Raw genomic sequence first — 21813 nt, 5'->3', positions numbered from 1 at the left:
ATGATTGCACCCTGCAAGCAGGAGGGAGGAGCACGGAGAATGCATACTAGTATCCGCTCCTGTGTGAAAACGGAGATGAGGGGAAATTTGTTCCCTTTTCTCAAGAAGGCTGCGCAGAAGGCAGTTTTCTTAGATTTCACTTAAAACAGGGACAGAAAGTCAGAGAAAGCAGGAGTGTTTGTGGATACAACTGTTGTTCCAAAAAGCACAAAGGAAAGCTTTGGAAGGGGAGATAAGCAGTGATGGGGAAGAGGACACTGGATGTGCCTGCCTTTGAGGTTGGGACTCAGCTTGCTGTTAGGCCAGTGAAGTCATTTCTGGAGGTGAGTGCAGGCTGCAGGGAGGGTCGGGTTACAGCGGATGAAATGGATGCAAAGTGTTGCATCTCAGGGTGTTGGAGAAGAAGACAGTTCTCAGAGAAGAGTAAATGGTTATTGGGTTGGAAGAATATGTGAAAAGGAGTCTGCTTCAGACTAACTTGCTTCGAAATTAAGCCTGAATCTTTTTTACTTAAATAACAGTATGCATGGTAAGTTGTAACTGGATTTTGGTCAGACATAGGCTGACCTATGTCACCTAACTGTGCTATAAAAATGCACAAGTAATGTGGTGCTCTGGAAAGAACATATATCCTGTCACGTTCCAAACAGTACAAAGGGGTACATAATCCTGTAAGATTCTTATAATTTTATTTTTACAATACTTGCTATAAATATTTTATAAGTTCAGGTTCAAAAAGTAATAATTCTGTTATGTTTGGCTTACAGGTCATGCCTTGACTGCATTGGTAAAAATGCTATAATTTTAGAAAGTCAGATATCTTTATTACCTCCTAAACTTCTCCAACAAGTACTCAAAAAAATAACATTTTGGACTGCAGCTAATCACCGGGAAGAACAAAGAGCCCAAAAAGAAGAAACAGAAAATAAATATCAGTGGATCAGTAGCAATTAAGTTGTTATATATGTTATATGTTTAATATGTTTAAACATTTTAATCAGACTGTATATTTACTCCCCAAATTGGAGGCTTTATTTAGAAGATAAAATCTGAAACAGAAAATCTATGTTAAAGTGATTGTATGGCATGAGATATATGGGAAGAAAACATTAATGGCAGATTAATTTATAATTATATTTGTAAATTAATTTAATTGTAAGTTGCAGAAAAAAATCTACTTTCTGAAAGTAAGTACAATTGTCAGAAACTTTAACTCACTGTGTCCTCTTTACAGGAAAGAGTATACAAATTTGAGAAGAATAAGAAATTACCCCCAAGGACTTAGGGATTCTCCAACATAAAGACAAATAGATATATAAAAACACCTCATGTCAGCTTTCAGAAAGAATAGATTTTTCTCAAGTCACTTTAAAGTCACCTAAAGTTTCCCATTAAATAATTCAGTTATTTAAAGAACTTCTCCTTAAATAACTAATGTAGCTGGCCAAAACAAGAAAATAGGCAGGCACTGGTATGGGATTAAATATTGAACTCCTTTTAGCATTTATCTAGTAAAGTATTCTTGGTCATCTTTATTTGAGTAGGGAAATGAATGTCTTCAGTTGTCTTTCTGTTACCTCTAAGTTGTTAGATTGTCCCATTTTTTTCTGTATATATAAAGACAATGTTTGAAAGTGTTACAGTGGAGATTTATCATACAGGGTTTGACATATTGAGAGGCAGTATAGTTATTAACTTTTGATACACCTTAAAATACATTTTGTCTTCGGGGCATACTTATAAAAAGTAACCTTCAGTGAATTATGAAATGGGATGATAACCTAGTAATTTATCTTTCTAGAAACTCATTTTGGCCCACACCATTCTACAGAGTTGGTGCTCAAGACCCAGGATATTAAAAATATGTTATCTTCCCATTTGCTTTCAGTATTAACTCCCTATAAAGAAATGGAACATGAATATTTATCTTTGTAGTCCTTAAATAGTACTTTTGCCATAATTAAGAAGTTCTTCATATATCACAGTCATATCCGTCCATTGAATTACTAATAACAAGGAATTACTGAAAACTCGATATATAAAATTACTCTCTACCATACTACCATGCAAGTTGGCTCTGCAATTTAAAATGTTAAATGTATTTCTATATTGAAGTATATGTGTAATTTATAATGAAAATTATAGTAGTTTGTAGACCTTCTTAAATTTTAGAGATATATTTTATATATATATGTACTGTATTTTGGATGTGTAAAACTTCTATTTATGTATTGAAATATTTTGTGTTTGCATTTTATTTATTATACAAACTATACAGAATTACTATTTTCCTAGTTTTGTTAGTGTGAACCAGTCATTAGAATTAATTGTGCAAACAATACTTCAGCATAAGTTTTTATTTCTGCTTACTATTTTTAGGCTGAATAACAGATTTAGAGAGTGAGTCTCACAGGTAATACAGGTCTTAGAAGTAATTTTATTACTATGAACTTTAGTATCAGCAGTCTATAAGGAAAAACTACCTAAATCTATTAGATAGTGATAGATGACACTGAGTGGGATGACCTCTTTTTAAATGGCTTCTGAATTATTTCAATACCTTTTCTAGCCGCTTCGAAAAGCACTTCTGTTTATAAATGGTTTACCTAAACATTAAAAGTTAGATTAGCCCCTCAAAACACACACACTTGACTAAGGCTTTAAGAGAATGAAAATCTATATATTATCTTTGGCACACAAAACTGGTGCTCTTCTTATTTGACTGATTATACTATACTACTTCAAAAAGTTATGTTCTCAGGTAGCCCCATGGTAGGAGTTGTAGGGAATTCTAATCTGATCTTCAATTTCCAAAACTTGCCTTAAAGCAGAGCTTCCCTGCTACTAAGAGATGTAGAAATTCTGGGAGCTGGCAAAACCAGTTTTGAAAATCCCTAGTCAAGCAGTATTCATTCCTCATTCTTACCTATTACGCTTTACTGTCAACTTTGTTGTTGCTGACCTGTGCTGTGTTTAGGAGCCCGAGGCAACATCAGCCTCATAACTTTAAACCCTCCCTTATGGGTTCTCTGTTTGAAAGATGGTTTAGAGGGTTGACTTTTTTCTTTTTCCAGGTGGTTCACAAAATAGGTTTCCAGTCTGATTCTCAAGGAAAAAGAATTTCTGGCCATCTTTATTATGTGTATCAGAATATTCTTCCAGTTGTCAGGAAGGATCCTTTCGAGGTATTATCGTTTTTAGAATGATACAGTAAATGGCATATCAAAATTAGTAGTATCTTTTCCAAGTAGTATCTTTGCAAAAACACCTTTAAAAATTATTAACCTCTTGATAGCTTAAAAATATTCTTTAGAACTTCATACTGCTAACCCAGAAACAAAGTGATATTTTCACAAATACATTATTTATATGTATGTATGTGTGAGAGAGAAATAATATAAACTCACTAAAGTAGAATAATTTTCTTGGTAGTACATACTGTTTGAAAAAGTAAAATTTTGATTTCAGAACACTTCAAAGGAAAAGAAACAGTTTTAAGAATCCCCATTTTTTGGTGCCCGTTTTTCCATTGTATTAATATTGTGATTCTATTGGAATTTCCAGCTTGATGAAGTTACCATGTGGTCCAGCATGTGGGTACAGCAAGAACATTTTCTAAATCACCCATGTAATGGACTGAATGTTTATATCCCCACAAAATCCATATATTGAAACCCTAATCCCCAATGTGATGGTTTTTGGAGGTAGGGTATTTGGGAGCTAATTAGGTTAAGATGAGGTCATGAGGGTGAGGACGGGTGATGGATTAGTGTAAGAGACCAGAGCTCTCTTTCTATATCCCTTCCCTATGAGAAGGCAGCCCACTGCAAGGCAGGAAGAGGACCCTCACTAAGTACCAAGTCTGTCTGTACCTTGATCTTTAGACTTCCTAGCTTCTAGAACTGTGAGAAATAAATGTTGTTTAAGCCATCCAGTCTGTGGTATTTTGTTATGGTTGCCTGAGCTAAGACAAACCTGAAGTCCACAGTTTACCTTAGGGTTCATTCTTGGTGGTGTATATGTTATGGGCTTAGACAAATGTGTAGTAACATGTATCTGCCTTTATAGTAACATAGAAACTAAGCACTGCTCTAAAAATCCTGTGTTCTGCCCATTTATTCCTCCCTCCCCACTAAGCCCTGGCAGCCATAGATATCTTAGTTTTCATATTTTTGCCTCTTTCATGTTATACAGTTAGAATTATACAGTATGTACCCTTTTAAGATTGGTTTATTTCATTAGTAATATGCATTTGGGCTTCCCTGGTAGCTCAGGTGGTAAAGAATCTGCCTGCAATGTGGGAGATCCGCGTTCAATCTGAGTCGGAGGATCCTCTGGAGAAGGAAATGGCAACCCACTCCAGTATTCTTGCCTGGAAAATCCCATGGACAGAGGAGCCTGGCGGGCTACGGTCCATGGGGTTGCAAAGAGTCGGACACGACTGAGCAACTCACATACAATATGCACTTGTTTCCTCCATGTTTACTCATGGCTTGAAAAAAATGGCTCATTTCCCAGTACTGAATAATATTCCATTGTCTCAATGTTTTACAAGTGAGGAATCAAATTTAGATCACAATAATTCTTAATTTTCTCTTGATCTAATTGAAAAGTGTCATATAAAAAGTAAGCTAAAATAGTGTCTGTGTGAACAGGATTCACTTTCCTTCCTGAAGGCCTGGGAGGTGAAGATTTCTGAAACACTTTTTAAGCAGTTTTCCAAACTGGGTGGAGGATGCACCACTGAATTAAAATTTCTGCTGGACCAAAAGAGCTTATCGAGAAGAGACGTTATGAACCACTCTGCAGGCACATCGGGGTGGCACGCAGTGCCAGAGCTGCCTGGCGCACACAGCGGCGCCTCCGCCCGGAAGCCGCCCAGCAATTGCGGCTGGGGCCACCTGGGACCACGCTTGAGGGTAAAGGTGCCACCACCATCCACTGTCCTGGGAAAGACAAGGCACCGACTCTGGAAACCCTGAAACCTGAAACTTACTACCTGAGCAATTTGCTAGCCCTTTCCGGGCTGTGAACATCCTTCAGTCAAGACCTTTTTTGGAAGTGTCTGGCTAATTCAGCATCTCCTCGTAATGAAGGGAGGCTCGGAGGTGCTTGGAAGTGCCTTTAGTTTCTGGGCCCGGGCCCGGCAGGCGCAGGCGGCGGGAGGACCCGGCGCTGGGGGCGCTCAGCGCCAGCCGCGCTTCCGGATCCCGGCGAGCGGCGTCAGCGGAACGGGCGGCTCCCAGCGCGGCGTAAACAAGGGCCCTCCGCGGCTAGAAGCGAGCTGGAGGCGGGGCTGACGGGCTGCAAGCTGGTATCAGCCCGAGGCAGACCCTTGCCCGCCCTGCTCGCGTCCCTGCGCCCTCGCCGCCCCCAGCCCGCAACCCCTACTCAAGCGGCGAGAGGCCGTCCTCGCAGAGACTGGCCGGGAGGACAAAAGCCCGGGCGGCGGGGCGCGGCCGTAACGCCGAGCCTTTCGCCGCCGCCGCGCGTCTCTCTTTTCCTTTGTCTTTTTCTCCTCCGCGGGTGCGGGGATTCCTGGTGAACCGAAGTGCAGCCTCAAGATGGCCGATGGCTACGAGGACCTGCGGGAGGACGAGCTCCCAGGGCCGGCCTACGAAGGCTACGAATCCGCGGAGCTCGCCTGCCCCGCCGAGCGCAGCGGCCACGTAGCCGTCAGTGACGGGCGCCACATGTTTGTCTGGGGCGGCTACAAGGTCAGTGGGCGGCCGGGTCGCGCGGGCGTCGGCCGGCAGTTACCGGTCGGGGGCGGCGGGCCGGGCGGGAGGGCCAGCGTGGCCGGCCGGGCGCCTGGAGCGCCCCCGCGCCGCGACTCCGCCTGTTGGTTCGTTCTCTTGCGAGTGTGGGAATCTTCCCACGGGTCTCCCTACCCGTCCCAGGGCTCCTGGGCTGTTGTCACGCCCGCCTTCTGCTTACAAAGCCTGCTCCCCGCTCCCTGCCCGCGCTTGCCCAGCGCCCTATTAGATGTCCGAGCTTTACCTGCGGAGGGCGCGGCAGGCGGGGCGAGACCGCGAAACGTTTTTACTTAAAGGGTTGGCGTGTAGGAAGTGACGGTGTGTGAGGTCACTCTTATCGGGCATAGAGCCGGGGTCTGGTGCCCGCTGATGCCGTGGCCCACTTATGGGGAGACGGCCGCGGAGGGAAAATGCATCGGACTTCCCCAAGGCCGCAAGAATTGGCTTGCTGAACCTTCCTGCCGGTTCAGGAGTCCCAGCGACACCTGTGCACCTGCCCTCCTAGTGTCATTCGAATGCTTCGTGGCTATTTTCCTTTTGGTTTCAGCTGAGAAAGGGTTGAGATTTTTCACATGAAACTCCTATAAAGAAAATTAATGGAAAATTTGTATCAATAACCGAAAAAAAAAGATCAACAGTAACAGCTTTTAACTACAGAATGCAGCCCTTTGACCCTTTGTCATGAACCAGTATGATTAGTTACCAGTTGTAACTAATGTAGTTACATGTAGTTGTGTGTGTTCTCTTTTCCTCTGTCTGGAAATCCTGCCCAAGTGCCTCCTATTTAAACCTTCTCACTAGTTCTCTTGCCCTTTTGCTTTTAGAGCTTCTTAATAACACTCCACATTCTAGAATCGTCTTATTTCATTTGCTGGAGTGGTTCGGATCTGTTCTTACCAAAAATATTTTTAGTCCCCCCCCTTTTTTTTTTATTAAAATGATCTGCCCCTGCTCCAATTTGCTAGAAATCTAGTCCTGTACACCAGTGGCTTCCATGACTTGGAAGCAGTAGGTGATTCTGGTAATAGATTTTAGCTTATGCTACAGTTGATGTGACCATTTTTTGAGATGACTCTGAAAAAGATAGCTGGGAAAAGCTGTCTTGATTACTTCCTTTGGTTCCGTTCTCCTAATCCTAATTAATCTGAAATGTTTTCCCCAGCCTCCAATGAATAGGTGTTCAGAAGAGGGTGTTTGGTAGGAGCAAGGTGGCTGGTACCCCGTGACTTTTATTAAAATGTAAATAATTGCCTTGGAGAAAAGTAAAACTGTTAATCTTCAGTAGGAAGAGGGAAGGTGAAGGGAGAGGGGAGAAGGCTTGTGCGGGTGTAAGATTCTGAAGGTGAGTTGTGGAGGGCTTGGATGCCCAGGGCTGAGGCGGGGTGGAGAAGCGTCACTAGTGAAGTAAGTTTGTAGTTCTCAAACAGGCCTTCCTCCACATTCTGGCTACAGCCTTAAGAGTACCACACACCGGAGGCCCTTGAGAGATTGTTTTGATTTCAATAAACCTTAGCTTCATACACAGAAGTCATTTTTCCTCCTCCTGCCAGACTGATGTACTCTGGGTCAACCTGCTATCTTGCTGCCAGTCTTTTTGTTTCATAAGTGGTGGAGTGGAAAGAGAAATGTTTACATGCCCAGATGATCTGTTCTGTGTGTTTTTCAAGCTTATGACTCTGACACCCATTCTTAGTGAACTGCAACTGTTTACTGTATGTCAACATTGTTCAGAAAGTGGCCAGGGTAGTTCAAAGTCTGGAGGGGTCAGGCAAAGTGGTTGAAGTTGCAAATTCAGGGAAAGGAGGCTGGAATCCTGGTTCCACCATTCCTTGCTGAGTACCCTTGGGCAACTTCTCTGAGAAACCTATACCGGCTATTTCTTACGGTTGTTGTGAGGATTAAATACAGCACTCCATGGATAGCACTTCACTAGTTCTGGCATATAGTAAGCTCAATCTGAAGGGAAATGGAGCAGAACAAGGAACTTAAGATTTTGTACAAGGACTTAATATTTGCAGTTCTGCCCTCTCTGCTTCTTGGTAGAGAATGAATGGCTAAAAGGGAAGAACATCTGACCTGTTAGTGTGGATCGGGTGCTTTCAAGGTAGAACTTTCTTTAGCCTGCCAACATGACACAGATAATCTCCCATGAGGTCATGTAACTCATATTTGGTGCATGGAGTGTTCAGGATACAGTGGCCTTAGAGACTACCTGGAGATCTCTTAACTTCGTGCATCGTTGCAACTGCTGTATCAAGAATTTGAATTGAGGCCTGTCTATATTAAGCATTACTTTGAGTATGAGGCATGGGGTAGAGAGAACTGTACATGTGATAGAATTGTTAAAACCTGTTTAATTTCTTGTAACTCTCAGTATCTCAAATGAGATAGATGTGAAAAAATATACAATAGTGCCTCTTTAGAATACAAGTTACTTTTTGTATTTGCAACTTTTTGTTGTTGTTTTAGAGTAATCAAGTCAGAGGATTATATGACTTTTATCTGCCTAGAGAAGAACTCTGGATCTACAACATGGAGACTGGAAGATGGTAACTGTGGATATTAAGAGGGGGATTAGAACATCTAAATAAGGTTGCAAACAAAAACACACTCTGTAAAACCCATACTACTGAATAAAAACACTTTAACTAAAGATGCTAACCTAGCTGTATATTTTGAAAAACATGTTCTACTAGTTTAGCTTAGCTGCTAAGTTTAAATACTTTTGTATTTCTTCAGTAGTTACTAGATGCTTTTATGGCCTTTGAAGAAATTTCTATTCAGAACTGTGTCAAGTATTATAGCAATATTAAAGAGGTAGAGGCTTCAGATTCTGGAATGGAAATACAATAAAAGTTCCATATACACATTCAATATGTTATATCTTGTTACGTATTTTGAATGAGAAGAATTTGTAGACTATATTTGCTAGAAATAAAGGTAGTATTCTATTTTAATGAGCTCTAATAGTAAAATTTCTATGCAGATTTCTTTGAGGTAGCATGTTTTGCCTTAAAAAAAAAATTAAATTTGCCATCCATGCAAACGGGTTATTCTGAAAGGACTTTTTGCCAGTTTCATACCAGTAATACTTGAGTACGTTCTTAGCAGAATTAATGAATTCTCAAAAGGCTGGGTTGGCTGTGTTTGAGGATTTAGAAAGTAGTTTTCCCCATGCTTGCTTTTTGAAAACTTAGTCTGTTATATATTTTAGCAGATTTGAGATCTCAGAAATAGGAGAATACTAGTTCCACTTAAGAGTTCAACTAAAAATAAACCAGGATTATTTTTGCATATAGCTAGTGTTAATCTAGCTGTTTAACGCTCTTTCTAGACAACTGGACATTTATAATTATATTCCTTTAATGGGGAAACTTTAATTTAAAAAAAATTCAATCCCGTGAAGAATTTTTACAAAATAATGTCTATCAAAACTTAAAAATTGGAAATTCCCTAGTGGTCCAGTGGTTAAGACTCCACGCTTCCACTGCAGGGGGCACAGGTTCAGCTCCAGGTCGAGGAACTAAGTTCCTGCATGTCCCCCAGCACAGCCAGAAACAAAGAAACATAAAGCTTAACATAAGCCCTTGAATGTCATATTAATATTCTGAATCTTAGAATTAACTTTTTGATTCAGATTCACTTTTAGACTTAGAGTTAAAACAGGTAAAGAGCACTCAGAGGAATGGCTGGCCTATAGTAGACACTACCTGAGTGTCTGTAGTTATTACATAAGGTCGGAATCAGACTGATTTGAATGGCTAAAGGTGACTGAATCAAAAAACACTTATTAATCTGTCAGGACTGAGATATTGAAGTTTTCTTCCTTTGGGTTCTTGGCCCACTCAAAAAAACAAAACCATCATTTATGGTCAGATAACTGCTGCTGCTGCTAAGTCACTTCAGTCGTGTCCGACTCTGTGCAACCCCAGAGACGGCAGCCCAACAGGCTCCCCCGTTCCTGGGATTCTCCAGGCAAGAACACTGGAGTGGGTTGCCATTTCCTTCTCCAATGCATGAAAGTGAAAAGTGAAAGTGAAGTCGCTTAGTCGTGTCCGACCCCTAGCGACCCCATGGACTGCAGCCTACCAGGCTCCTCTGTCCATGGGATTTTCCAGGCAAGAGTACTGGAGTGGGGTGCCATTGCCTTCTCCTCAAGTAACTAGAAAAAGCAAACAATTCAGTTAGAGAAATGTTGAGATGGTTTGCTCCTAGAGTGATACATGACATGTGGGCTTTCAGAGCCTCCCATGCCATCATGCTAGTGCCTGCTGGCACAGCCTGTGGAGTGGGCGAAAGGGACAAGTTAATTCTTCTAATTAATTTCAGAGCTAGAAGAGACCTCAGCAGAGCTACTCACCCCTTATTTTTTCCTTTTATTGTGGGGATAGAATTAGAAGAATGGATACGTTGTTGCATTTCTTCTTGGGGAAATTTATTTACATTCAGTTTTTTCCCTCTCAGGAAAAAAATTAACACTGAGGGTGATGTTCCTCCTTCTATGTCAGGAAGCTGTGCTGTGTGTGTGGACAGGGTACTGTATTTGTTTGGAGGACACCATTCAAGAGGCAATACAAATAAGGTTAGTGTGTGTAAGGATGGTTTCAGGTAACTTTGTTCTTTTTCAGACCACTTATTTCTAAGGTTCGCCCAGTTTATTCCTGCTCAAGTTCAAAAACATGTACTTGATTGTGGTATGTTCTTTGCAGCTACTTATTATCTTATTAATAAAATGCTGTAGTATTAGATGAATATTAGTAAACTAAAAACAAGATGCACTTTGGGGGGCGGGGCAGGGTATTGGTCGCTCAGATGGTAAAGAATCTGCCTGCAATGCATGAGACTTGGGTTCAATCCCTGGGTTGGGAAGATTCCCCTGGAGAAAGGAATGGCTATTCACTGCAGTATTCTTGCCTGGAGAATTCCATGGACAGGAGCCTGGAGGGCTACAGTCCATGAATTACAGTGAGTTGCACACAATTGAGCAACTAACATACACAGTAAAATTTAACAGGCAACAACCCAAAAAGCTGTAAGGAGAAATTAACAAAGTTTCATATACTAACATTCCTATAACACGCTACCATAAGATACTAAGATACTGTTGTTCAGACTTTGTCTATGTTTTGCCCAAATAGGGAAAAGGCATGTTTTTCTCAGGCCTGTACGAGACAGATGCAGTCAGAAAGGTGCATGTAATATACGTTCAGTTCATTTGCAGTCATGTCCAACTCTTTGAGACCCTGTGGACTGCAGCACGCCAGCCCTCCCTGTCCGTCACCAACTCCCAAAGTTTACCCAAACTCATGTCCATTGCGTTGGTGATGCCATCCAGCCATCTAACCCTCTGTCAACCCCCTGTCCTCCTGTCTTCAATCTTTCCCAGCATCAGGGTCTTTTCCAGTGAGTTGGTTCTTCACATCAGGTGGCCAAAAGATTAGAGTTTTAGCTTCAGCATCGGTCCGTCCAATGAATATTCAGGACTGTTTTCGTTCAGGATGGACTGGTTGGATCTTGCAGTCCAAGGGACTCTCAAGAGTCTTCTCTAACACCACAGTTCAAAAGCATCAAGTCTTTGGAGCTCAGCTTTCTTTATAGTCCAACTCTCACAACCATACATGACCACTGGAAAAACCGTACTACTAGCTTTGACTAGACGGACCATTGTTGGCAAAGTAACGTCTCTGCTTTTGAATATGCTGTCTAGGTTGGTCATAACTTTTCTTCCAAGGAGTAAGCGTCTTTTAATTTCATGGCTGCATTCACCATCTGCAGTGATTTTGGAGCCCCCAAAAATAAAGTCAGCCACTGTTTCCACTGTTTCCCCCTCTATTTCCCATGAAGTGGTGGGACCAGATGCCATGATCTTAGTTTTCTGAATGTTGAGTTTTAAGCAAACTTTTTCACCCTCCTCTTTCACTTTCATCAAGAGGCTCTTTAGTTCTACTTCGCTTTCTTCCATAAGGGTGATGTCATCTGCATATCTGAGGTTGATATTTCTCCCAGCAATCTTCATTCTAGCTTGTGCTTCATCCAGCCCAGCGTTTCTCATGAAGTACTCTGCATATAAGTTAAATATGGGGTGGCAATATACAGGCTTGATGCACTCCTTTCCTGATGTGGAACCAGTCTGTTGTTCCATGTCCAGTTCTAAGTTGCTTCCTGACCTGCATACAAATTTCTCAAGAAGCAGGTCAGGTGGTCTGGTATTCCTGTCTCTTTCATAATTTTCCACAGTTGTGATCCATACAGCCAAAGGCTCTGGCATAGTCAGTAATACAAAAGTAGATGTTTTTCTGGAACTTCTTGTTTTTTTTATAATCTAGCAGATGTTGACAGTTTGATCTCTGGTTCCTCTGCCTTTTCTAAATCCAGCTTGAACATCTGAAGTTCACAGTTCACGTACTGTTGAAGCCTGGCTTGGAGAATTTTGAGCATTACTTTTCTAGCTTGTGAGATGAGTGCAACTGTGCAGTAGTTTGAGCATTCTTTGGGATTGGAATGAAAACGGACCTTTTCCAGTCCTGTGGCCACTGCTGAGTTTTCCAAATTTGCTGGCATATTGAGTGCAGCACTTTCACACTATTATCTTTTAGGATTTGAAATAGCTCAACTGGAATTCCATCACCTCCCCTAGCTTGGTTCAAAGTGATGCTTCCTAAGGCCCACCTGACTTCACATTCCAGGATGTTTGGTTCTAGGTGAGTGATCATACCATCGTGATTATCTGGGTCATGAAGATCCTTCTTGTACAGTTCTTCTGTGTGTTCTTGCCACCTCTTCTTAATATCTTCTGCTTCTGTTAGGTCCATGCTTCCCCGGTGGCTCAGAGGTTAAAGCATCTGCCTGCAATGCAGGAGATCTGGGTTCGATCTCTGGGTCGGGAAGATCTCCTGGAGAAGGAAATAGCAACCCACTCTGGTATTCTTGCCTGGAGAATCCCATGAACAGAGGAGCCTGGTAGGCTACAGTCCACGGGGTCACAAAGAGTCGGGCATGACTGAGCGACTTCACTTTCACTCTTATTTCACACATACCATTTGCGTCCTTTATCCAGCCCATCTTTGCATGAAATGTTCCTTTGGTATCTCTAATTTTCTTGAAGAGATCTCTAGTCTTTCCCATTCTATTGTTTTCCTCTATTTTTTTGCACTGATCATTGAGGAAGACTTTCTTATCTCTCTTTGCTAATCTTTGGAACTCTGCATTCAAATGGATGTATCTTTCCTTTTCTCCTTTGCCTTTCGCTTCTCTTCTTTTTACAGCTATTTGTAAGGCCTCCTTAGACAATCAGTTTGCCTTTTTGCATTTCTTTTTCTTGGGGATTGTCTTGATCACTGACTCCTGTACAGTGTCATGAACCTCTGTCCATAGTTCTTCAGGCACTCAATCAGATCTAATCCTTTGAATCTATTTGTCACTTCCACTGTATAATCGTAAAGGATTTGATTTCGGTCATACCTGAACAGTCTTGTGGTTTTCCCTACTTCAATTTAAGTCTGAATTTGGCAATAAGGAGTTCATGATCTGAGCCACAGTCTTGTTTTTGCTGACTGTACAGAGCTTCTCCATCTTTGGTTGCAAAGGATATAATCAGTCTGATTTCGGTGTTGACCATCTGGTGATGTCTATGTGTAGTCATCTGTTGTATTGTTGGAAGAGGGTATTTGCTATTACCAGTGATGGCACCCCACTCCAGCACTCTTGCCTGGAAAATCCCATGGACGGAGGAGCCTGGTGGGCTGCAGTCCATGGGGTCGCTAAGAGTCGGACACAACTGAGGGACTTCACTTTGACTTTTCACTTTCATGCATTGGAGAAGGAAGTGGCAACCCACTCCAGTGTTCTTGCCTGGAGAATTCCAGGGACGGGGGAGCCTGGTGGGCTGCTGTCTATGGGGTCGCACAGATTCAGACATCACTGAAGCGACTTAGCAGTGCGTTCTCTTGGCAAAACTCTGTTAGCCTTTGCCTTGCTTCATTCTGTACTCCGAGGCCAAATTTGCCTGTTACTCCAGGTGTTTCTTGACTTTCATACCACTGTGTTTGGTAGGACAGAGGAATAGAAAACAAAAAGTGTTAACCCAAGAGGTGATGCATGAGTGGAATTACATAGTACTGTTGGAAGGAGTATTATGCAAGATATATAGGTACCAAGATGCAGAGTTACACGTAGATATGTCTGGTTTATGGAAATGCCAAGTGATTTGGTATAGACAGAACATGTGGGCTGAACTGGTTTCAGATTTCAAACTGTGCTCCTAGGAACTCTAGGGATTTTGGGGGTGATGCTTTGGGACACCTGTGAGAGAAGTATATGGGGTTAGGCAGGCTCCACACCACCCTTTTCCTCCTTCCTTTTAACAACTGTCAGTCAGTTCAGTCGCTCAGTCGTGTCCAACTCTTTGCGACCCCATGAATCGCAGCACGCCAGGCCTCCCTGTCCATCACCAACTCCCGGAGTTCACTCAGACTCACGTCCACCGAGTCAGTGATGCCATCCAGCCATCTCATCCTCTGTCGTCCCCTTCTCCTCCTGCCCCCAATCCCTCCCAGCATCAGAGTCTTTTCCAGTGAGTCAACTCTTCGCATGAGGTGGCCACAGTACTGGAGTTCAGCTTTAGCATCATTCCTTCCAAAGAACACCCAGGACTGATCTCCTTTAGGATAGACTGGTTGGATCTCCTTGCAGTCCAAGGGACTCTCAAGAGTCTTCTCCAACACCACAGTTCAAAAGCATCAATTCTTCAGTGCTCAGCTTTCTTCACAGTCCAACTCTCACATCCATACATGACCACTGGAAAAACCATAGCCTTGACTAGACGGACCTTTGTTGGTAAAGTAATGTGTCTGCTTTTCAATATGCTATCTAGGTTGGTCAGAACTTAGCTCCACTTATTTATTTATTCACAATTCACCCTAAGCTAAATCACAGTTCACTTTAATTAAGTGAATAATGTTGCATGCCCTTTGGGTTTGGACAGAAGTATGGCATACATCCATTATTATAATGTCACACACAGTCTTTCACTGCTCACAAAAACTTCTGTACTTCATGTAGACATCTCCTCTCTCCCCCTGAACTCCTATCAATCTTTTTACTGTCTCCATAGTTTTGCCTTTTCCAGATGGCATATAGTTGGAATCTATTTTTCTTTGCCATCCAAAGAAAAACCTTTATACCACCACTCATGGCTCACCCATGCATGGACCTCACATGCTCTAAGTGGCAAACTTCCCCACTAAATGCTGTAGCTTTTCTTTCCATGTTGAGCCCTGTCACACTGGTCCTGCCCAGCAGCACGTGGAGGTGCAGGGGAGCCTATGTTTTCTATTTCTTCATAGGAAGGCCACAAGTTTTGCCCCTTGTCACAGTGAACTCAGATTTCTGTTGGGCATGTTGTAAGCAGAGAAGCCATTTCTTCAGGTTCTTATTTTTATATTTAGGCATTTGCTTAATTAAGATTTTGTTGGAAGAAAGGGTTTTGTGCCTAAAAGGTTTTGTAAGGCACTGCTGTAGGCTGTTGTTGAGCCATGTATTTTTCAGGGTCAAGGAGGGAGAAAACAAACTTTGACACAACATGAGCAAACTTGGGGAAAAGACTAGTAATGACTTTAGTAAAGGGGAATGGTCAGAGAAATGGTTAAATCAGTACAGTTGAGAAAAAGAAAAAAAGTTAACTTATTGACTATTTAAATGTAAGTACCTGGATGTGAACCCTCTGAAAGACAAATGAATATTTAATCTTTTAAGATTTATCCTTAGCTCCTAGAGTTAAGTGGGCACTTAAGACATGTTTGTTAAATTGAATTTGAAGATGAATTGCTAAGTTTGATTTTTTTTTTGGTAATACCATCCCACAATACATAAATTAGATCAGTACAATTTAAAGTGCCTATCTCAGGCAAAGAATGTAGTAAATTAACACACTTTCTAGTCCTTCAGCCAAAAAGTGGTATGGGGAAAAAAAATAGGCTGAACACAAATAAGGTGCACAGTGACTTAGGTAATTTACATTCTAGCAGAAATTTCTTCCCTAGACTCAACTAGATAGCATTTTGCAGACTGGCAGCCAGTTTGCAATTATACGTTTAGTAGTACTGAATTAGGTGACATTCTTATTCGCATAAATGCAATAACATTAAATGCCAAGGTTGAATTTCCTTCATGTAACAAAATCTAACATTGCTTCTGGCAGTTCTACATGCTGGATTCAAGGTCTACGGACCGAGTATTACACTGGGAAAGAATTGACTGCCAAGGAGTTCCTCCATCATCAAAGGACAAACTCGGTGTCTGGGTATATAAAAACAAGTGAGTGACCAGCACTATAGGTTTGGGTTTTTATGTGGAAAGTACTTTGCCATTCACGTATCCTTTGCTAATAACCATTGTAATCATGTAACATGCCTCTGAAGGCCCATGAAGATTAAGTAAATTTAACGGCAAAGCACCTAAGACATCACTGTTAGCCATATTAGCCATTAATATTTGAATAAGCATTTTTATATACTCAAGTGTGCCTTCTCAGCTCATGGAATATTACAAAACAAAAAAAAATCTATTGTATCCTGTGCACGTTTGAATTTTTAATGTCTTGGTTTTTTTTTTTTTTTTTTTTTTGTCTTGGTTTTTTATCAAACAGGTTAATATTTTTTGGAGGGTATGGATATTTACCTGAAGACAAAGTATTGGGAACTTTTGAATTTGATGAAACATCTTTCTGGGTAAATGAAGTTTCGTATTTGCATATGTGGCCTACTTAGTCTGTTGACATAATATACTTCGTTTGCTATTAGCTTTGTTCATTTTGCCGTTAATAAACCAAAGGTGGTTTTACTAACGTTATTTGTAAAAACTAACTCAGATTCTTATTTTCTGTAGAATTCAAGTCATCCAAGAGGATGGAATGATCATGTACATATTTTAGACACTGAAACGTTTATCTGGAGCCAGCCTATAACTACTGTGAGTTACTGAAGAATAATGAATTAATTATTAAAGCAAGGGCAGTTGGCAAGTGGTGTAAAATTGACAGTTCATTATTCTCCAAGGAGTCTAAAACTAAAAAGTTAATGTATAGACTAGCCCAGTATCTATCATCTAATAGCTGTTAAAAGTGGTATAGTTTGTAATTAAATAAATGACCTAGTGCTGGATTGGGATTTAAATTACTCAAATGTTAGATGTCTTTTTCCTCTGACACAGTGTCATATAATGTGTTAGCTTTTGTTTTAAAAGAAAAGTAAGCATTCTATTAACTAGCCCATTCAGTAATGTTTCTCAAAAGCTCCCAGTTTTGGTAGTCAGCCTTCAGTACTGCTGTTTACTACAAGTTTGCACTTCAGCTTAAGAACTCAAGTGTTCTGCACATTCTATCCCACTTCCAGAAAAGACTTCTTTCTGGTATTTATAAAACGTTCACTTATTCATCAAATTGTTTTTATGACTTAACTAGGGTAAACCACCGTCACCTCGGGCTGCCCATGCCTGTGCGACTGTTGGAAACAAAGGCTTTGTGTTTGGAGGCAGATACCGAGTGAGTATATAAAATAGTTTCAAAGATGTGCTTTTCAGTTACTCAGAATGATAACTAGTTAATTTATCCTTTTTTAGGATGCTAGAATGAATGACCTTCACTATCTTAATCTGGATACATGGGAGTGGAATGAACTGTAGGTATCCTTTAGCTAATTATTTAGGAAAGTTTTTCCAAAAAATTCCAATGGATTTCCCCCTTACTCTCTATTATTAGTACATAATGTACCTGCTTTCTTTTTCTGTAACAATGAATTTTAAGTAAACATGATCACTAAATCCTTAAGGAATCTTTAAATTTTCAGTTCCCATAACTGTATGTCTAGCACATAACATGTGCTCAGTGTTTGTTGAAAAGATCCAAAGTTGACCTTCCTTCCAAGGAAATACTTCACTGAAGAGCATGTAGTTAATATCAAGAATCCTTTTTAAAAGTCTCTTCAAAATTCCATATAAAATTTTAAAGAAAACTTTAGTATTTCTCTGCTTTAAATACAGTAGTGGCTTTTAAATGCAGATATTATAACTTAGCTATCATTTTCAGAATTCCACAAGGCATATGCCCAGTTGGCCGATCTTGGCACTCACTAACACCAGTTTCTTCGGATCATCTCTTTCTCTTTGGAGGATTTACCACTGATAAACAGCCACTAAGTAAGTACTTTTAAAAAGTTATTATGTCATTCATAAGCAATATATAAATAGCTGAAAAAAATCAGTATTTTAGATGTATCAGAGGGCTATAGGGATGGTTAGAAGGTTTGGTATTAATTTTGATCCTGTAATATATATACAGTTGTTTTCATATGACACATCTATCTGTCTAGTAAAAAAAAAAAAAGGAAAAATTACCTAGAGCTCTTTGCCCTGCTAAATGGCTGTAACATGAAAAGGGCTTACATGTCTAACTGCAGGGGAAAAAAGGAAATATACTTTCTGTATCTACTCAAAATCTGATTTACTACTGTTTTTACTAAAGCTGCACTCTTGAAATATCAGTGTCACATTGACAGAATAACATACTTCATGCTTTTTTCTTTGCTTTAATCAGGTGATGCCTGGACATACTGCATCAGTAAAAATGAATGGATACGGTTTAATCATCCCCATACTGAAAAACCAAGGTATGAACTATTTAAAATGTAGTTCTTATGTTGAGTGAGGTCCTTGGAGATGTATAAGACTGGTAATGAATGAGAAAATTCAGTTGGCTGCATTCACTTCCTCATAAAAACCCTAGCATTCACTAAGGTTTAATTTGAAAGAAAACCAATGTTCTTAGTGCTTTCTTTTTCATCATCTATGCATGAAAAACAGGGCTGGATTTTGCTTTTTGCTTCATTAGAATACTGACATCATTAAAATTTATACTAAAGCTCTTTACCAGAGTAGAACTGTTTCTAGATTTGTTATTTGAAAAAGCAAATTCTAGTTCTCTTCTAGAAAAGAATTCAAAACCCTAAAGAATGTTTGAGGGTGAGGGAATCAAAAACTTTCAATCAAATTTACAGTTATGCTGTATAACAAATATTAGGAAGCTGAATCGTCCAAAAAGAGCCTGTTAGAACACTGCTACTTTTCTTATCTCAGAATTGTTACAGAGACTGCTAAAAGGAAATGATGTAGTCAGAATTGTTATTCAAAGCACATTTGTATACTGTTAGCTTGCATTTTGGAGAAGGCAATGGCAACCCACTCCAGTACTTTTGCCTGGAAAATCCCATGGACAGAGGAGCCTGGTGGGCTGCAGTCCATGGGGTCGCTAAGAGTCAAAGTGACTTCACTTTCATTTTCACTTTCATGCACTGGAGAAGGAAATGGCAACCCACTCCAGTATTCTTGCCTGGAGAATCCTGGTGGGCTGCTGTCTATGAGGTCGCAGACACAACTGAAGCCACTTAGCAGCAGCAGCTTGCATTTTTATCCATGCCTCTAACCTAAGTAGTACAGTCATGCCACTAAGATGCCTTTTGGCACAAATACTCTTTCCAGAGAGTCAGGCTTGAAGATGCTTTGTTTACTCAGGCAGAGTAAAACATTCCTCAGATGTTTTGTGTAAGGACAACTGACCCTGCCTATGAAAAGGAGAGCGCTTATACCACTCATCTCCCAAAGACTTTTATTGCTCATAAAAACCTAGAGAACAGATTGTTCAGTTCAGACTCCTCATTGCATAAATTAGGAATGGACCAGAGAAGAACGATATCCAGATAAAAGACATTGATTTTTCTAGCGTTTTATACTTTTCCTTGAGATAAACTGTGTCTCAACTTTGTTTTGGTCTGTGCTAAAGACCTTTAGTCTTTATTTCATCATCTCTATTCTCTAGTATAAATTATCAATTTGGTGTTTGGGGTGACTTCAAACAAGTTCTTGTTTTAAATGTAGATTATGGCATACAGCTTGTGCCAGTGATGAAGGAGAAGTAATTGTGTTTGGAGGGTGTGCCAATAACCTTCTTGTCCATCACAGAGCTGTAAGTACACCACCCTTTATTAAAGGACACTTCATATTATTGCTGAAACTTTGTGAAGTACTTTTAATGTATCCTTGTCTATTTTTCAGGCACACAGTAATGAAATACTTATATTTTCAGTTCAACCAAAATCTCTTGTAAGGTAAGTAACTTTTTTACTTGGTACTTATTTAAAATTGCTTCTTAAACACTTTAGTGTTTTTGAAAAAATAGGTTTATGGATAATTTAAGGGCAATAATAAACTGTCGTTGATAAAACTATCCAGTTCCTATGAAAATCTTTAAAGTGCTTTTTCATTTTTGGTAGTTTTTCAAGTGAATATACTTCTAAACAGTAAAGTGAAATTATTTTTCTTTGTCCACTTTCAGGCTAAGTTTAGAAGCTGTCATCTGCTTTAAAGAAATGTTAGCCAACTCATGGAACTGCCTTCCAAAACACTTACTTCACAGTGTTAATCAGAGGTTTGGTAGTAACAACACTTCTGGATCTTAAGGCTTCATAGACAATGCCTCTGATCACTTGCATGGACAGCAATTCTGTAAACATCAGAGTGAAATCATTTGTATAATTATATACACTGTTGTAGTTTGCAGCTTTTTAGTTTTAATGTGCATGTGAATGGCCTAGAGAACCTATTTTTGTGTCTAAAGTTTACAATAAATGTATTTAACAGCAGAAGTTAATACTTGGGCTTTTTACCCAAAGGAATGATTATTTCCTATTTGGTAACATCAGGGTCTATGTCTGTAGAAACATTGTATTAATTATTCCTACCAGTATCAAAATGGTGGTTACTTTTTAAAGACATTAATATTTTAGCTGTTTCTTGAGTGGTCCGTTATGTTGAATTTAAAACACTAGGCTACATAAAGTGATTGTTGATAGGACTAAGCTGGTTAAAGAAACCTTGGAAGGACCAACGGCCATCCAGTCCTAGACCCCAGTGCTTTGGTGTAAGGGCCAGGGCAAGTGGAGTTGCTCATGTTGACTCTAGGCAGCCTGTTGAATTGTTTCAAAGTTAACAGCTTTTACAGCTCATAAAGAATGGAAATAATGTTTGATTTTATTCTCCATTGTTAGGAGACAGAAGAAAAAAGCTGGGTCAGGAGTCTTTAGTGGTAAACCTGAAAGTGCACTTATAATATTATAGGTTAAGATACTCTGTAACATGCTACTGATAATTACTAGAGGTGGAAAATAAAAAGGCACAGAGCTGAATGAGATTACAAGAAGATGAAAAGTAAAGGTATCATATAAATGTGTGGAAGTTATTAACACCAATTTCTCCTAGGTGTTATCTTAAGCCAAGTCATGGGAATGATTTGTATTTAAAACCTGGTCTAATATGAGTAAAGGCAGAAGAAGTCTACTTCCTCAAGACTTAAATGTATAACCACTCCAACCCCCACCAGGAAAAACAAAACTTGTGATTGGCCTGTAATAGATATATTAGATGTTATGTACAGTAGACTACCAAGTCAATAGTCTAACCAGTTGAGCCACTTCACTACTCCATTTCTTTACAACATGAAATGAATACTTACTATTAACCTTCCGAATTTCAAGAAAATGTAGAATAATTGCAGTTGTTTACAATTAGCATTTGCTGTCCACAAATATTTTAGGAAATCCTATCATAGTGTTTCCTCTCTATAAAACTGGAAAAAAGCCAAGTCATTTTGGTAAATACAGCAAGGCAATGTTAGTTCACTTTTAAATGAGGAAGTCTTATTACATGATGTTTTCATCTCTGAACTTCCAAAAGACTATAAAACTGATTCTTCTCAAATATTTTAGAATTTCATTTCAGCTATTTTCTTTTTACATTCAGAAGATTGGGTGCAGACACTTTCACTTTGCCAGGAATGTTTCTTGATAAATCCGTGTCCTAAAAAAAAAAAAAAAAGGGGGCTGAATATTTTCACAATCACATTTTTATGATCTTTGTATGTCCTCTGCTGCTAAAAGAATAGCATTTCTAAAATATTCATCTGAAATTATTTTACTTATTTTATATTGCTTCTAGTAAGACAGCAGTTTCT

The 21813-nt window shown here is 39.9% G+C and overlaps 3 protein-coding genes and 1 non-coding gene across 6 annotated transcripts in view; 2 read left to right on the top strand and 2 right to left on the bottom strand.

Annotated features, from left to right (window-relative positions):
* KLHDC1 (kelch domain containing 1) overlaps positions 1-3931 on the top strand; it is a 40366-nt gene extending 36435 nt beyond the window's left edge. Inside the window, exon 13 of the mRNA XM_040226798.1 lies at positions 768-3931. Coding sequence (XP_040082732.1) covers positions 768-954 — 187 coding nt within the window. The 3' untranslated portion in view covers positions 955-3931. The remainder of the gene's footprint in view (positions 1-767) is intronic.
* Positions 3932-4503: 572 nt separating this feature from the next.
* On the top strand, positions 4504-20589 carry KLHDC2 (kelch domain containing 2). 2 transcript variants are annotated; one of them, XM_040226797.1, is made up of 13 exons: positions 4504-5717; positions 8226-8305; positions 10221-10338; positions 15955-16070; positions 16402-16483; positions 16641-16724; positions 17215-17295; positions 17373-17431; positions 17839-17948; positions 18346-18418; positions 19683-19770; positions 19860-19912; positions 20140-20589. In XM_040226797.1, exons 1-13 carry the CDS (start codon positions 5565-5567, stop codon positions 20261-20263), a joined length of 1221 nt encoding a protein of 406 aa, XP_040082731.1. In that variant the 5' UTR covers positions 4504-5564; the 3' UTR covers positions 20264-20589. The 2 variants fall into 2 exon arrangements, with proteins under 2 accessions (XP_040082731.1, XP_040082730.1); XM_040226796.1 differs by lacking the exons at positions 4504-5717; positions 8226-8305 and adding an exon at positions 9329-9628 and having other exon boundaries at positions 9911-10338.
* On the bottom strand, positions 15078-15211 carry LOC120853795. The gene has a single exon (XR_005718851.1). It is a non-coding gene; the product is annotated as a small nucleolar RNA SNORA11 (small nucleolar RNA).
* The window catches only part of NEMF (nuclear export mediator factor), a 56052-nt gene continuing 54090 nt past the window's right edge, over positions 19852-21813 (bottom strand). For both annotated transcript variants that reach the window (XM_040226785.1, XM_040226784.1), the window contains exon 33: positions 19852-21659. In XM_040226785.1, coding sequence (XP_040082719.1) covers positions 21582-21659 — 78 coding nt within the window. In that variant the 3' untranslated portion in view covers positions 19852-21581. The remainder of the gene's footprint in view (positions 21660-21813) is intronic.

The sequence above is a fragment of the Oryx dammah genome, unplaced genomic scaffold (assembly GCF_014754425.2).
Source record: "Oryx dammah isolate SB20612 unplaced genomic scaffold, SCBI_Odam_1.1 HiC_scaffold_26, whole genome shotgun sequence".
Classification (NCBI taxonomy): Eukaryota; Metazoa; Chordata; class Mammalia; order Artiodactyla; family Bovidae; genus Oryx; species Oryx dammah.
Note: the sequence above shows the minus strand (reverse complement) of the source record. Positions and strands in the feature narration are given on the sequence as shown.

Bases quoted from the DNA above. Each gene is read 5' to 3' on its own strand.
- KLHDC2 (XM_040226796.1), top strand. From the start codon at position 9,949: ATGTTGAGATGGTTTGCTCCTAGAGTGATACATGACATGTGGGCTTTC. The intron at 16,725-17,214 runs GTGAGTTACTGA...TGACTTAACTAG, and splicing joins GGAGCCAGCCTATAACTACT to GGTAAACCACCGTCACCTCG. The intron at 17,432-17,838 runs GTAGGTATCCTT...TATCATTTTCAG, and splicing joins ACATGGGAGTGGAATGAACT to AATTCCACAAGGCATATGCC.